At 44.4% G+C, this 16,882-nt stretch overlaps 1 protein-coding gene across 2 annotated transcripts in view; it reads right to left on the bottom strand.

The window, feature by feature from the left end:
- The window catches only part of ephb6 (eph receptor B6), a 73,252-nt gene extending 57,451 nt beyond the window's left edge, over positions 1-15,801 (bottom strand). For both annotated transcript variants that reach the window (XM_014154314.3, XM_014154323.3), the window contains exons 1-2: positions 15,670-15,801; positions 1,438-1,502 (exon numbers count right to left, since the gene is read on the bottom strand). In XM_014154314.3, coding sequence (XP_014009789.2) covers positions 1,438-1,502; positions 15,670-15,727 — 123 coding nt within the window. In that variant the 5' untranslated portion in view covers positions 15,728-15,801. The remainder of the gene's footprint in view (positions 1-1,437; positions 1,503-15,669) is intronic.
- Between the last annotated feature and the right edge of the window lie 1,081 nt (positions 15,802-16,882).

The raw sequence follows: 16,882 nt of genomic DNA, 5'->3' as shown, positions 1-16,882 counted from the left end.
GAGGAGAGAGAGAAGTGGAGGAGGGATGGGGGATGGAGAGGAGAGGAGAGGAGAGAGAGGAGTGGAGGAGGGATGGGGATGGAGAGGAGAGAGAGAGGAGTGGAGGAGTGGAGGAGGGATGGGGGATGGAGAGGAGAGAGAGGAGTGGAGGAGGGATGGGGGATGGAGAGGAGAGAGAGGAGTGGAGGAGTGGAGGAGGGATGGGGGATGGAGGGATGGAGAAGAGAGAGAGAAGTGGAGGAGGATGGAGAGATGGAGGGATGGAGAGGAGAGAGAGGAGTGGAGGAGGGATGGAGAGAGAGGACAGGGAGGAGCAGGGACACACTGGAGGGCAGAGGAAGACAGAGAGGGAGAGAGGCAGTGAAGGGTCGTGACAGCAGGGTAGAGGGGCTGGAGAGAAAGAGGGAGAGAGCCAAAGAGGGGAGGAGGAGGAACAAGACGAAGGGAGGAAAAATATATAAAGAGTATCAACCGGCCCTCAAGACAAAGAGAAGGAATTATGAAAAGAGAAGGGGGAGGAAAGGGTTAACGGAAAACTCTCTCCCTCTTTGTCTGCTTCTCTTAGCTTAGTGCCCCAGGTCCAATAACCATATCTCCATCTCAGAACCACTTCTCATCTCTGTGGCTCTATAAAAAACACACCCATGCAAACGCAAAGCTTCCTCACAGCAATCAGCGTGATCATACTCAGCTGGCTCTAATATACACCAGGCCTGTACTGTACGGTATTCATACAAGCTCAAAGTGTAGCTATGGGGAACACAGTATGAGTTTGGAACATATTTCATAACACCAGGAAGACTGATGTATACATGAGTACATGATGCAGCTGTATACAGTAGATTGAAATGTAACGGTCAATCATATAATGAGACATTTACAGTCACGCCATTACCATAATCATTTGTTTTGGATACTGCTTCAGTGAGTATGGTAATGATGATGATGATGATGATGTGGATGATGATGTATGCTCAGCAATGAGCATTGAGCACGAGCACACACACACCCACACACACACACACACACACACACACACACACACACACACACACACACACACACACACACACACCACAGGCTTTGACTTCCTCTGATGGGACCCCAAACCCATCTTATGAACTGGAGCCTCATCATGCAATCTATTACCATATCGATCAGTAGCTATGTTTCAAATGACACCCTATATACCCAATGAAGTGCACTACTGTTGACCAGAGCCCTGAGTGTGTGTGTGTGTGTGTGTGTGTGTGTGTGTGTGTGTGTGTGTGTGTGTGTGTGTGTGTGTGTGTGTGTGTGTGTGTGTGTGTGTGTGTGTGTGTGTGTGTGTGTGTGTGTGTATGTGTGTGTGTGTGTGCGTGTGCATGCGTGTACGTGTGCGTGCGTGTGCGTGCGTGCGTGTTTTGATATTTTCCCAGTGATTTGTCCTCTGCTCACCCCAGTGTCAGGATATGTGGTCCAGCCAAGCTCCGAGGTAGACTCTGTTGTGTCCAGCAGCATCACTGACAGAGAGAGAGGGGGGGAAAGAGAGAGAGGGGGGGAGAGAGAGAGAAAGAGAGAGAGAGAGAGAGAGAGAGAGAGATGGGGGAATAGAAGTTATAAAAGTGACAACCAGAGCATTGATTTTCCACGTGAGGAAACGGTTGGTGAACCACTAGTCCATAACACCAACAGCATCCGGACAAGAAGCCTAACTACCAATTATTCCCACGTTTCATGCAGTAACTTTGAGTGCCTGCAACAGCATTCTATAAGCCCTTGGATGTCAGCTACTTTAGGATTAGGGAAGCAAACATAGTCCATAACGCAGTCATTATTTGACATGAGAGAGAGAGGGAGAGAGAGAGAGAGAGAGAGAGAGAGAGAGAGAGAGAGAGAGAGAGAGAGAGAGAGAGAGAGAGAGAGAGAGAGAGAGAGAGAGAGAGAGAGAGAGAGAGAGAAAGAGAGAGACCCTCAGTCTGCTTCAATCAGTGCTTGTAAAGTTCTTGAAGAGTGAGTGATTGAACAGACGACTAAACAGACCTGTGTTCAGAACACATGACACGTGATTGATGCTGACACCAGCACAGACAGGGTTAACACAGAGCAAACACACTGTCTGCCTTTATCACACACTGCACTAATCAGCTAACCTAATTAGCATGCAGACATACACCTATGCATGTGCAGACACACACGCACACATGCGTGTACACACTCACACAAAACACACAGAAAGAGAGAGAGACTGAGTGACAGAGAGAGATGAGAGAGACTGACACAGAGGCAGAGAGCAACAGAGAGTGACAGAGAGAGAGATGAGAGAATGACACAGAGAGAGAGATGAGAGAGACAGACACAGACAGAGATGAGAGAGACTGATAGAGAGAGATGAGAGACTGACACAGAGAGAGAGATGAGAGAGACTGACACAGACAGAGAGATGAGAGACTGACACAGACAGAGATGAGAGAGACTGATAGAGAGAGATGAGAGAGACTGACACAGAGAGAGAGATGACAGAGACTGACACAGACAGAGAGATGAGAGACTGACACAGAGAGAGACAGAGAGCTGAAGGCTACATCACACAGATACAGAAACCATCCTCTGTTTACAAATGAATCATTTCTGCATTTCAGCCATAACATTTGAATGTATTATCATTTCTAATTAATGTTACAGAGTTTTCTGCATGAGAGGGGAAGATCGTTGTCTTTTTCTCAAACAGAAACAGAGATAGAGATAAAGTGGGAGACTGTCACCTAAATGACGATCAGGGAGATGGAATGTGATCTGAAAAGGTTACAGATTACACAGTGACCCACACTAAGGAGATGCTTTCTCTCTCTCCCCTCTCCCTCTCTCTCCCCTCTCCCTCTCTCTCTGTCGATCAGTACTCATCCTTAAAACACAAGAAACGTATATAATTCTTAGCCAGTGTCATGACGTGCCCTGGAGCACACTGTGGTATTTCACCCAATAGATACGGGAGTTTATCAAAATTGGATTTGTTTTCGAATTCTTTGTGGGTCTGTGTAATCTGAGGGAAATCTGTGTCTCTATTATGGTCATACATTTAGCAGAAGGTTAGGAAGTGCAGCTCAGTTTCCACCTCATTTTGTGGGCAGTGTGCACATAGCTTGTCTTCTCTTCAGAGCCAGGTCTGCCTACGGCGGCCTTTCTCAACAGCAAGGTTATGCTCACTGAGTCTGTACATAGTCAAAGATTTCCTTAATTTTGGGTCAGTAACAGTGGTCAGGTATTCTGCCACTGTGTACTCTCTGTTTAGTGCCAAATAGCATTCTGTTTTTTTGTAAATTCTTTCCAATGTGTCAAGCAATTATCTTTTTGTTTTCTTATGATTTGGTTGGTTCTAATTGTGTTGCTGTCCTGAGGCTCTGTGGGGTCTGTTTGTGTTCTCTCGCTCTCTTCACAGTTGTATGACTTTACGACAGGTCATAAATACCTGGTAGAAACTGCCATGCAATATTGAGAGAGTCTACCAGAACAAAGGACTTATTTTGTTCAAAACTCCTAATCCCCAAAACAGCATTTCTATTTTTGAGAATGTGGGAATGGTCCGTGGACATTTAAGGGACAGTCATGACGAGTGTGTTTCATTTGGTGATCTCATGAAGGACAGGAAACACACATCGCTCAAAGTGTACATTTCCCAGCTGTCAGGTTTATATCTAAATATTGTGAAACGTATGTGATTAAACATGAAACTATTTGTGAAAGATGTAATGTGATGTTAACCTTCTAAATGAAAGTATGGGTTTTCATATAACGTTAACCAAATCAATGGCAACGCCCACGTGAGCATAGACATTACGTTGGCGTCATGGAACCGCCCTTTTATAAAACCCGCTCCTGATGAAATTCACATTAGACTAGAAAACATGCAGCTGACGCTTCATGTGAAATGGTTTAAACTACAACTATACCACAGGACAAGTCAGACAATTCTACAATTCTATAGGCCACGGAGACCATACAGCTGTAGTTTGGCTACATGGCTGGAAATGGTTAAACTCTGAGACTATCGATCACTACAAAATAAGAGCAAATCTTAGACACATAATTACTAGTCTGCAGCTATAAATTACGTAAGTCTAGAACGACAATACCGACAACCGCCGAAGCATCTAATATATGAGAATATTTCCGAATGGTACTCTGAAGTATCCATCCTAACCACCTACAACCACGAAAGACATTGTGACTTCTGGGAAAGTTAACCAGAGACTCTGATGAACTCTACAGGACTATTGAGGATTCCAACAGAGAAGACAACAACAACATACGGGTGGAAATATGTAAATTGCAATTATTCTCGAATGAGCTGCCATTCATGTGCAAAGGATTAGCATTTCAAGGAATATAATTATAGACTGTGAATAGTGAATCCATTTTGTCTTTCCCGCTCTTTCTCAGTCCCCACCCCTTTCCTTTGTTGACCAAGCCGTCATATCGGCTTAGCCAACTAGGGACTTTTCTATCACTGTTAGTAACCAATATCTACTGTTTGTTTGTGATGTATTTCTATGATTATTTAGTTAGTTAGTAAATAAATAATTAAGCCAATTTGTATATTGCTGATTCATTATGGAAACTAGGGATCGTGCAGATAACCAAGAATTTTACGACGTTTGGAATGAGACTAATGCGGTAACAATTAATCATTCATTAATAGAAGACTAACTGATCAGATATTAAAATATCTGAAGAGTTATATTCAGAAAATTATAACTTTAATCTCAACATTTTCCATGGTGCTCCGACTTCCTAGTTAATTAATGTTTACATGATTAGTTCAATCTCGTAATAATTAAACCTAGGGAACTGATTTGATATAAATAACAGTCTTCACATTTAATGATAGTCACAGACACGACACCAGCAGCAAATCCACTACATCGACCCCACCCCCCTCGCTCTGTGTCTCCCTCTCTCTCTCCCTCTTTCTCTCGTAAAGAGATTTATTTTGGATTATGCTCGCAGATGGAGACCTCCACAAATCTGTCCTTCAATTCCCCCCCCACATGCCCACCTCCCTCCCTCCCTCCCTCCCTCCCTCCCTCCCTCCCTCCCTCCCTCCCTCCCTCCCTCCCTCCCTCCCTCCCTCATGATCTCATGTTACACTAAAGTAAACCAGGATCTCTCTCCCTCTGTCTTTCTCTTTCTGTCATTCTCTCTCTCTTTCTCTCTCTTTCTCTCTCTTTCTCATTTTGTCTTTCTTTCTCGCTCTCTCCTTCTCTTTCTCTTTCTCTCTCTCACCAGCAAAGCACCCCCACACCATCACGCCTCCTCCTCCATGCTTCACGGTGGGAACCACACATGCGGAGATCATCCGTTCACCTACTCTGCGTCTCACAAAGACACGGTGGTGGGATCCAAAAATCTCAAATTTGGACTCATCAGACCAAAGGACAGATTTCCACCAGTCTAGTGTCCATTGCTCGTGTTTCCTGGCCCAAGCAAGTCTTTTCTTCTTATTGGTATCCTTTAACAGTGGTTTCTTTGCAGCAATTCGACCACGAAGGCCTGATTCATGCAGTCTTCTCTGAACAGTTGCTGTTGAGATGTGTCTGTTACTTGAACTCTGTGAAGCATTTATTTGGGCTGCAATTTCTGAGGCTGTTATCTCTAATGAACTTATCCTCTGCAGCAGAGGTAACTATGGCTCTTCCTTTCCTGTGGCGGTCCTCATGAGAGCCAGTTTCATCATAGCGCTTGATGGTTTTTGCGACTACACCTGAAGACTTTCAGTGTTCCTGACTTTCATGTGTTAAAGTAATGATGGACTGTCGTTTCTCTTTGCTTATTTGAGATGTTCTTGCCACAATATGGACTTGGTCTTTTACCAAATAGGGCTATGTTCTGTATACCACCCCTACCTTGTCACAACACAATTGATTGGTTCAAACGCATTAAGAAGGAAAGAAATGTATTCCAGGTGACTATCTCATGAAGCTGGTTGGGAGAATGCCAAGAGTGTGTATACCTGTCATTAAGGCAAAGGGTGGCTACTTCGAAGAATCTCAAATATAAAATATATTTAACATTTTTTGTTTACTACATGATTCCATATGTGTTATTTCATAGTGTTGATGTCTTCACTATTGTTATACATTTGAGAAAATAGTAAAAAAATAAAGAAAAACCCTTAAATGAGTAGTTTTGTCCAAACCTTTGACTGGTACTCTACACGCAAGCGCAAGAAGAATCTACACGCACGCATACGCACACACACCCGCACACACGCACACACACACACACACACACACACACACACACACACACACACACACACACACACACACACACACACACACACACACACACACACACACACACACACACACACACACACACACATGCATTATGATCTCAGGAATACGGGGACTTTCTTTTTCCTGGTAGAACACAACACTAACGGATGTCTCATTTCATTTCCCTCTACTTTGGGCCAGATTCATGTCTCACTTCACATTTAATTAACCCTCTACTTTGGGCCAGATTCATGTCTCATTTCACATTTAATTAACCCTCTACTTTGGGCCAGATTCATGTCTCATTTCACATTTAATTAACCCTCTACTTTGGGCCAGATTCATGTCTCATTTCACATTTAATTAACCCTCTACTTTGGGCCAGATTCATGTCTCATTTCACATTTAATTAACCCTCTACTTTGGGCCAGATTCATGTCTCATTTCACATTTAATTAACCCTCTACTTTGGGCCAGATTCATGTCTCATTTCACATTTAATTAAACCTCTACTTTGGGCCAGATTCATGTCTCATTTCACATTTAATTAACCCTCTACTTTGGGCCAGATTCATGTCTCATTTCACATTTAATTAAACCTCTACTTTGGGCCAGATTCATGCATAAATCATAGAAATGTAATACTGATGTCTCTACTATTTAGCTTCTTGTCAGAGACGTGAAGAGCCGGGAATCTGACTGTCCATATCGTACATCTCCTCTCTACGGGACTAGGCCTAACTTCAGCTTGGCATTCAAATTGGCATTATATTTACAATGGAATATGTGTTTATTGGAAATGATATTGGAACTAGTGCCAGAATTCAACTATTCTAGCGTGTTGCGTGACAATAAAAGGTTTGCCACTGAAACATTGACTACTCTCCTTTCAATCGCCTTTGTTTTTCAATATCACACAGCCCCAAGGGATAACTGTCTTTACGGCGTAGCGCTGAGCTCAGTGTCAATAACACACACTAATGAATGAATCACCTTATGGAGGTAATATCATTATCTGCTGTGTGGTGACTGAGCCCTCTGGCTTGTCTTACATGATCAGCCTGCTGTCTTTCCCTGACAGTGTCGGTGGTTGAGGTGATATGTGTCTGTAGTCACTATCTGGCCCTGGTAGACAGGAAAGATTACGACTACGTTACAGCACTTTCTGATCACAAATGGGACTTCAACCACAAACCCTCATCTTTAACGTTAACCCTAACATTACCCCTAAACCATAAATTGAACAAATTCTAACATTTATTGTCACTCTAGTTCTCCCCAGTTTCTGATTGCGAAAAGTCAGGCCCGCAAACAAACACCAACAACTGCACTGTGAACAGCAGTAGGCCTCCTTTACACTATCACTGCTTCCTCCAGTCCCCATTCTAGAGGGAAGACACTCAAATTTTGTCCCTGACAGATGAGAAATCTGCTGAGTCTGCAATCTGGGCCTGAGTGGTGTGTTAATGCACTGGTTTGTCTGGTCACTCATTCACTCGCTCTCTTGCTCTGTGTACCAATGGATCTATCTATCACACATTCATTATTCTCTCTTTCCTCTATACCTGTCTTTTCTCCCCCTTTCCTTCCATCTGTCCCCGTGTCCATCTCATCCTCTCCTCTATACCTCTGTCTTTTCTCCCCCTTTCCTTCCATCTGTCCCCGTGTCCATCTCATCCTCTCCTCTATACCTCTGTCTTTTCTCCCCCTTTCCTTCCATCTGTCCCCGTGTCCATCTCATCCTCTCCTCTATACCTCTGTCTTTTCTCCCCCTTTCCTTCCATCTGTCCCCATGTCCATCTCATCCTCTCCTCTATACCTCTGTCTTTTCTCCCCCTTTCCTTCCATCTGTCCCCATGTCCATCTCATCCTCTCCTCTATACCTCTGTCTTTTCTCCCCCTTTCCTTCCATCTGTCCCCATGTCCATCTCATCCTCTCCTCTATACCTCTGTCTTTTCTCCCCCTTTCCTTCCATCTGTCCCCGTGTCCATCTCATCCTCTCCTCTATACCTCTGTCTTTTCTCCCCCTTTCCTTCCATCTGTCCCCGTGTCCATCTCATCCTCTCCTCCTCTACGTGAGTCTATTATTCATCTGTAAAGTGACAGTGGGCAGGCTTCTCCGTACCTTAAATAAGGAGATACATGCTGTTTCATTATTGATGCCAGAGCCACTGTTTGTTTGGTACGGGCTGTGACACCGCAGAGAGAGAGAATGGAAGAAAGGAAGGCTGGTGGACGGACAGAAGAGGGACAGAGAGAGAGGGAGAAAACGAGAGGGGAAGAGTTGTGACACAGGAGACAGAATGAAAGAAAGACTAAAGAAGACAGAAATCACACAGTACAGTATGTGTTTATCTCCTGTCTTTGGGGAAGACAGACAGACACAGTACAGTATGTGTTTATCTCCTGTCTTTGGGGAAGACAGACAGACAGACACAGTACAGTATGTGTTTATCTCCTGTCTGTGGAGAAGACAGACAGACACAGTACAGTATGTGTTTATCTCCTGTCTGTGGGGAAGACAGACAGACACAGTACAGTATGTGTTTATCTCCTGTCTGTGGAGAAGACAGACAGACACAGTACAGTATGTGTTTATCTCCTGTCTGTGGGGAAGACAGACAGACACAGTACAGTATGTGTTTATCTCCTGTCTATAGGGAAGACAGACAGACACAGTATAGTATGTGTTTATCTCCTGTCTTTGGGGAAGACAGACAGACACAGTACAGTATGTGTTTATCTCCTGTCTGTGGAGAAGACAGACAGACACAGTACAGAATGTGTTTATCTCCTGTCTATGGGGAAGACAGACAGACACAGTACAGAATGTGTTTATCTCCTGTCTATGGGGAAGACAGACAGACACAGTACAGTATGTGTTTATCTCCTGTCTATGGGGAAGACAGACACAGGTAGAGAGAGAGAGAGAACTAAAGTGTTGTTCTCCCCCTCTCTAATCCTTACGTCTCTCTCTCTTGTGGTGTTAATATGCACTCCACTCTCTGCTGGAGTGTAAAGGTGACTCGCATTAGTTTCTGTCCCACTGTCACTGGTGTGTTCACTTCACTTAAGTGTCCTTGCTTGCTCTCTTTCTCTCTCTCTCTTTCTCTCTTTTTCCATCCCTCCATCCCCCTTCCTTTCTATGTAGCTACAGTTGTTAATGCATACACTGCCACCCACTGTGAGTAGTGTCTAGTACTGTACATATTAGTCATATCTAAAAGGAGACGTAGGCTGCCTTGACACTTTCCAGGCAGTAGAGTCAGTTAGCACTCTACCAACTTCTTCCCTGTTAATATTGATGGAGACCAAAGGTGTGTGTGTCATGCTTTAGCACCTCTCTGCGATGGGCCCAAACACACCTACAAAACACACACAGTCACACACACTGAAGGTAAGGCACACAAACATCGTGGCACAGACACTCCAACATACACATTCATAGACAAACACAGAAACACTCACAGAAACACAACCAGATAGGCCTACACACTGGGAAATATGCACATTGACACAGACGGCCAAAAACTCTCTCTCTCTCTCACACACACACACACACACACACACACACACACACACACACACACACACACACACACACACACACACACACACACACACACACACACACACACACACACACACACACACACACACACACACACACACACACACACACACACACACACACACACACACACACATTCCGTGGTATAGTAGCCAGTAAGCAGCTCTGTGGTTGTGTTTTGTTTTGCATCCATTCATCCACCCATCTCCACCCTATCTCTTAATACACTCCAGATGCTGCATCCATCCACAGACAGTCAGTCAAGGACATATTCTACTACCCTACATCATTACATACAACCACAGACAGAGAGATAGACAGGGAAAGAGTGGAGGGAAGGATGGAGGGAGGGAGAGAGAGGAGGAATGAGGAAAAGGGGGGATTAACACAATTCCAGAAATAAGCTCAGGCACGTCAAAGGGAGTTATCAAAACTTCACTGTTGGTTACGAAGAGGACAAGTGACCCCACAACCCCCACGCTCTGTCACAGTCTGCATAGCTTCACCTAGCAATGAAGCAAGAAGTAAGTCACTGAACAGGCACAAGATACAGGAAGAAAGACAGTTGAAATTTGGTGAAAGCCATCCCTAGACAAACATAGGCCTGGAAAGTAAGAATAACATTTGAATTTTGGTGAAGCTATGAGCAAGTTATTTCCCCTGCTAATACTCTGTCTTTTTTTACTGCCTCTTTATATCTCTTCTCTGACATTTTGTGCATTACCTTCCTATGATGCTCTAAAAGCTATCTCTCATTTGGCACACTATTGGGCAACTCCATTAACCATGTTTTCCTTTTTGGCAGAAATGTAGCAGTAGGCCTATCCCTAAACCACTCAGTAATGAATAAACTGTTATTTTGCCGTTCTGTGGCCCTGTCTCTCTTTCCAGTTTCAGACTAATGTTATTAGGCTATTTGGCACGTTATCCAGCTAGCTTGATTTCAGGGCTAACTTCATTCACCATTTGTTCCTCCTCTTACTCAAAAATCAGGCCTAGGCCTAACCATTCCATGAAAAAACTGTTACTCTCCCTCTCTCACCCTTTCTCTCCCTTTTCTGCCACCATCGTGTTTGGCTCATTATGAGGCTATCTTGGTAGAGGGCTAATTTGGGCGCCAGGTAGCCTCGAGGTTGAGCGTTGGGCCTGGTAACCGAAAGGTTGCTGCTTTGAATACCGGAGCTGACAAGTTGAAAAAAAAAGTATGTCACTGTAACCCTAATTGCTCCAGGATCGCTGTTCAATGGTGACCTTGGCCGTGACCCCACTCCCCACGGGTGTTTCAGGGGCAGTTGGGATATGAAGAAACACATTTCCATTACACACTTGTGTAAAAGGACATATGTAAGCACCCCCCCCCCCCCCCCCCCCCCCCAAATAATAATTATTATTCAGTTAAAAACGTTTTGTTCCCCTCGACAGATAAGTTAACTCTTCTCTGCCAGACAGTGAGTGGTCTTTGGTCTCTGTTGCCTCGGGGTTCATGGCTCTTGAATCACAGAAGTGACGCATGACTCAGCCAATGGATAAACCAGACACAACCACGGAGATAATCCTCACATCACGCAAGGGGAGACAGGGGAAATAAGCCTAATAAATGTGAGAAAAATATACAATGTAAGCCCCCCCCACCAAAATCCCCAACAAAAACAAAGCCCTGGCTCACCTAGGGGTGTTGTTGTGTCATTGTAGGGTCCTCCTCTCGCCTCACATGAAGCCATTTCAACCTCCATATGTGCAAGGACATAGCGAACTTTAGCGGGAGAGTTGCTGTTTTAAAGCGGTTCCACGTTCCCAAGACTCCCGCTGAGAGACACGCGCTCCGTTTTATCACACTTTCTTTTATTTCTTATGCCCTGAAAGAACAGCTTATCACACCAGAGATAAGGCCAATTATCTGCTCAATTAATGCCAGAACCTTTTACCAGCACTGGCCCAAATGACCTCAGATTCGGATTCAGAAAACTTGAATGTCCTCAGAGAGGCAATTCATTTTGCAGCAGTCATAGAACATATCACATATAAAATGTTTAAATTAAAAGGAAAAAACAACCACAAATAGCAAAGGATATTTCCAAGCCAGTAGGCAGGGTAAGTGCAACTTCCTAGTCAAAGTGCAAGTGCTAAGTGTAATTACTCCAACATTTTGATAAGTTGCATAATTGCATTCAGAATGAAAGAGTACTTGGCCCTATTTAATTTTTTTCCCTTGGTGGCAGGTAGCCTAGTGGTTAAATGTGTTGGGCCGGTAACTGAAATGTTGCTGGTTCAAATCCCTGAGCCGACTAGGTGAAGAAAAGCAAGGCACGTAACCCTAGTTGCTCTGGATAATAGTGTCTGCTAAATGACTAAGATGTAAAAATGTTATCTGTACCTGTGGCCAGAGGGAAGGAGGTGGACTGGGTGGGATGAGTCAACTGCTGTTTTATTTGCGTACTGGAGGGCTCTGCCAAGGTAGAGAGATGACAGTTCTTGCTGTTGCTGCCCCATGATTTTTCTGCAAGTCCTGACTATTTTGTCCAATCTATTTTTCTGTGAACCTTTGATATTCCCAAACCAGCAAGTCAATTAGTAGGACAGAATGCTCTCAATGAATGATTTATAAAAGAGAACCATGATGGCTAGATCAACATTAAACAGGGGCAGTTTCTGGTGAGACTGACATAATTATTATCTCTAGCCCACACAGCTAGATGAGAGGCCCACCTTAGCCTGATAGCCTGTTATAAACAACAAACAAATGCATATTATGCCTAGTCTGCTGTTAGGTATTTAACACTAAAGTCTGGTCTTTTCAAAGTCAGGCTGAACTGAAAATATTTATCATATCCTATAGATACTGGCCAACGTTATCAGTGCTAATCATGTTATAGCCCTTTCCTGCAGTCAGATGACCAAATCGCCCTCTAGTGGCCTCATGGGTGGAAGTTTATTAATATTTTTCATAATTTCATAATTCATCAACTTTACTTAAAAGAAACTGCTGAAAACCCAATGTTTCTATGTCAAATGCTTTTGTCCAGTCTACTGTGATGTATATAAAGTGTAATATTGGGATGCAAACTCAAAATGTTATACATTTCAACTCTCTCTATATATATCTGACATGTTACAGGTGTCTTCTTTTTGTAAGCCCATAACCATATGTGTGAGGTGCAAACTTTTGTTTCAAAGTAGATTTGTTTAAGACTACTAAGAAAAACTCTGTGTAACCCTGATTTAGCCCACTGACGTAAAAGTTTAGCAAGTTACAGCCTACCTAAGAGGGGATATTTTTGAAAATAAACAAATTGGTTATCACTGTCAGTCCATTCAGACATGTCTTCTAGTGCCAGAGGTGATCAGGTCTGTCTCCTGTTGGTGCATCCCGGTTAGTGTTGAACCCAACACAAGTCAACAGCTTTTTATTTGATTTATTAACCTTCATTTAACCAGCGGAAACCCAGCGGAAACCCATTGAGACCAGGGTCTCGTTTCCAATGGTGCTCTGAGAACCACAGTTCAAGCAACATGAGCAACACATCTAAGAATGATCACTACAAAATGAGTTACAACATTTAAAATAAATCACGTTCCAATCAACGGGGCAGTAGAAACAAATACATACAATCAATCAAAACAAGGGCAGTTTTCATTGGTCACATTTTTGATCAGAGCCCTAAATTCACCTTTTGGGACCAGATAATGACATTTTAGAATGAACTGTAGGTCATCCCAGGACGGAGGGGCATAGTAACTGAAAGCAGTCTTCCCTAACTCAGAGGAGACCCGCGTAGACCTGTTGAACAGCTAAACTGAAAGGAGAGTGATAGATGGAAAAACACAGACAGGATTCCTTAGAGTAATAACCCAGTTATTAGACGTTCTTCCTCAAACGACGAACATGTTGCCACAGAGGTGTACGCTTCAAAAAAAGGAGTATAAGAGAGATTTATCTATTTTCTTCATGTTTAATACGCATCAATTGGCACCTTGTCAATCTCTTAGGGATGTTGTGATCTTTGGCTCCTACCTGGCTATAGGAGTGTACACACCAACACCTTTCAGCCACCATAGTAAGCCATGACACACACGCACACACACTAACACACACTAACACACACAGAGACATAAAGCGTCAGAGTTGTTCAACCCACAGCAGTGTAGAGTAGCCTCTGGACAGGGAATACACTGGACAAACACAACACAAGATTCAACAACCACAACTCCCTGAAAAACCTTACATACAGACATAGATATACTCATTGGTGCATGCAGAACAAAAAACATGTATTCACACTTGCACACTGACTCACAACACACACAGCCAAGAAATATAAAAGCAGATACAAGATCCCACAGACACTAAACACATGGTCACATACATAGAGACAGTCTGTCAGACAGTCAGACATTAATTTCAATTCAATCACAACCTCCCACTGCCATCAGTTCTTGGCATAACCAACTGGTTTTATGTCGTTTTTAGATGGTTCTGTGCTATCACCTTAATACAGCATTAGAGAAAGAGCTCTGTCAATCATTCAGCACATCAACAGAATCTGTAGGCCAGTGACACAATCTACCCCCCCCCCCCCCCCCCCCCCCCCCCCACACACACACACACAGGCACACACACACCACATTTCATCTTAGTAAAGACCATCTGTTACACACGCTGCAGCTCAAATCTGTGGAGCTAGATAGAGCAGTTTCCTCCCCTGCTTTGACACACATAGACAGAGCCATCATGAATAACCACTCATACACATCAATCACTGCACATCACCCATCATCGCTCTTCTTTCAAATAGAACAGGAGCTTTCCAGTGCTTTTCAGATGAAATATATGCAGAGGCCTCTCCAAGAGATGGAGACAGAATGCACAAAGGTGTAATGAGTGTACACTAAGTCACACACACATGTACACACCACACACACACACACGCACACACACACACGCACGCACGCACACGCACGCACACACACACACACAAACACACACACACACACACACACACACACACACACACACACACACACACACACACACACACACACACACACACACACACACACACACACACACACACACACAGGAGAGGTGGAGGAGGGGAGGAGAGGTGGAGGAGGGGAGGAGGGGTGGAGGAGGATGAGGAGGGGAGGAGGGGTGGAGGAGGATGAGGAGGAGAGGTGGTGGAGGGAAGAGGAGTGAAGGAGAAGGAGGGGAGGAGGGGTGGACGAGGACAAGGGGAGAAGAGATGGAGGTGGAGGATGAGGAGGAAGAGGAGGAGGGGAGGAGAGGTGGTGGAGGAGGAGGAGGCGTGCTGGTAGGGAGTACTGTGGCTGTAGTGGAGCTGAATAGGGAGGGAGACAGGGGGTCTTTAACTGTCACATTCATGATATCATGAGTGCGGGGTGGCAGGGTTCAGAGGGAGAGAAGGGTTATGCAACGTATTATTCATTTTGATTATGCCCCACATTTGTATTCTTTTGTTGTGAGAGCTTGACAGGCCCCATGGAGAACCTGGCTTTCCCATGCCAACTAAGTCCTGTCTGACACACTATAACATGGAGACACACACACGCATGCACACACTCTCACACACACATACATACACACATACAGAGCCAAACCAACTCTCCATCACTCTTGAACAAACACAAGCGCACAACACACATACACATACACATATACATTCACACACAGAGCCACATCCATTGCACGCAAACACACACACTCACAAATGTACAAACACAGAAAAACACACAAAAAGCAAACTCCCCATCACTCACAATCACACTAATACAAACACACACAGCGTCTTATATAGGAATAGAGCGATAAAGTAGTTTCTTACCTTCCTCAGCTGAATTAGGCTGGAGAAACAGAGAGAGAGAAAGAAGGACACTCCACATCTCCACTACAGAATGACACTAACTCAGAGAGGGAGGAGGGGGGAGCATGAAAGAGAGAGAAAGAGAGAGAATGAGTGAGAGAGAGGGAGAGCGAGAGTGAGGGGGGGACTGGGAGGAGGAGTCTGTCTGCTCTATTTCAGAGAGAGTTTGTTAAACAAACTGGGGACTGAGAGGAGGAGTCTGTCTGCTCTATTTCAGAGAGAGAGAGAGCGATGGGGAGATGGATGGGGGAAGGAGAACAAATCATTTTCAGAGTGAAGGAAAAAACGACAGCAGCACCAATATTGTGCCAGGCATGAGGTAAACACTCCACGTTCATAACTGTGGAAACGAGAACGACAGTGTGGCGGAAAAAACCAAAAACGAGTTTGGCTGGTTTGCAGATATCCTTCTCCTCTAGGTTATCCTTCTGTGTAAACACACATTAATTCAGGCTGGCACTGGGGCTGGCATGGCTAGCATATCTGAATTCTGTAACAACATGCATTTCTTGGAGCTGTGGTGGGGGAGAGTGCCAATGTTTTTTTTGTCATACTTTTCATGAAAATCATCATAATTTAGACACATGCTCTCTCTCTTTCTCTCTCGCTGTCTTTCTCTGTCTGGCTCTCTCTCTGACACACCACACACACCACACACACACACACACACACACACACACACACACACACACACACACACACACACACACACACACACACACACACACACACACACACACACACACACACACACACACACACACACACACACACACACACTCTCATAGGATTGCTTACCCAGACAGTATCTAAACACGCATCTCCCCAAAGACAAGGTGGAGATCATGCCAGCAGAAGCCCTTTGTCCACTAGTGATGCCTGCTGGTCATGACTGGTTACTACAGCTTGTTGACGCCTGCTGGTCATGACTGGTTACTACAGCTTGTTGACGCCTGCTGGTCATGACTGGTTACTGCAGCTTGTTGACTCCTGCTGGTCATGACTGGTTACTACAGCTTGTTGACGCCTGCTGGTCATGACTGGTTACTGCAGCTTGTTGACGCCTGCTGGTCAGGACTGGTTACTACAGCTTGTTGACGCCTGCTGGTCAGGACTGGTTATTACAGCCTGTTGATGCTCAAATCAAATCAATCAAACGTGATTAGCAGATGTT

The sequence above is a fragment of the Salmo salar genome, chromosome 02 (assembly GCF_965601325.2).
Source record: "Salmo salar chromosome 02, fSalSal1, whole genome shotgun sequence".
NCBI lineage: Eukaryota > Metazoa > Chordata > Actinopteri > Salmoniformes > Salmonidae > Salmo > Salmo salar.
This window is presented reverse-complemented; position numbering and strand designations above follow the sequence as displayed.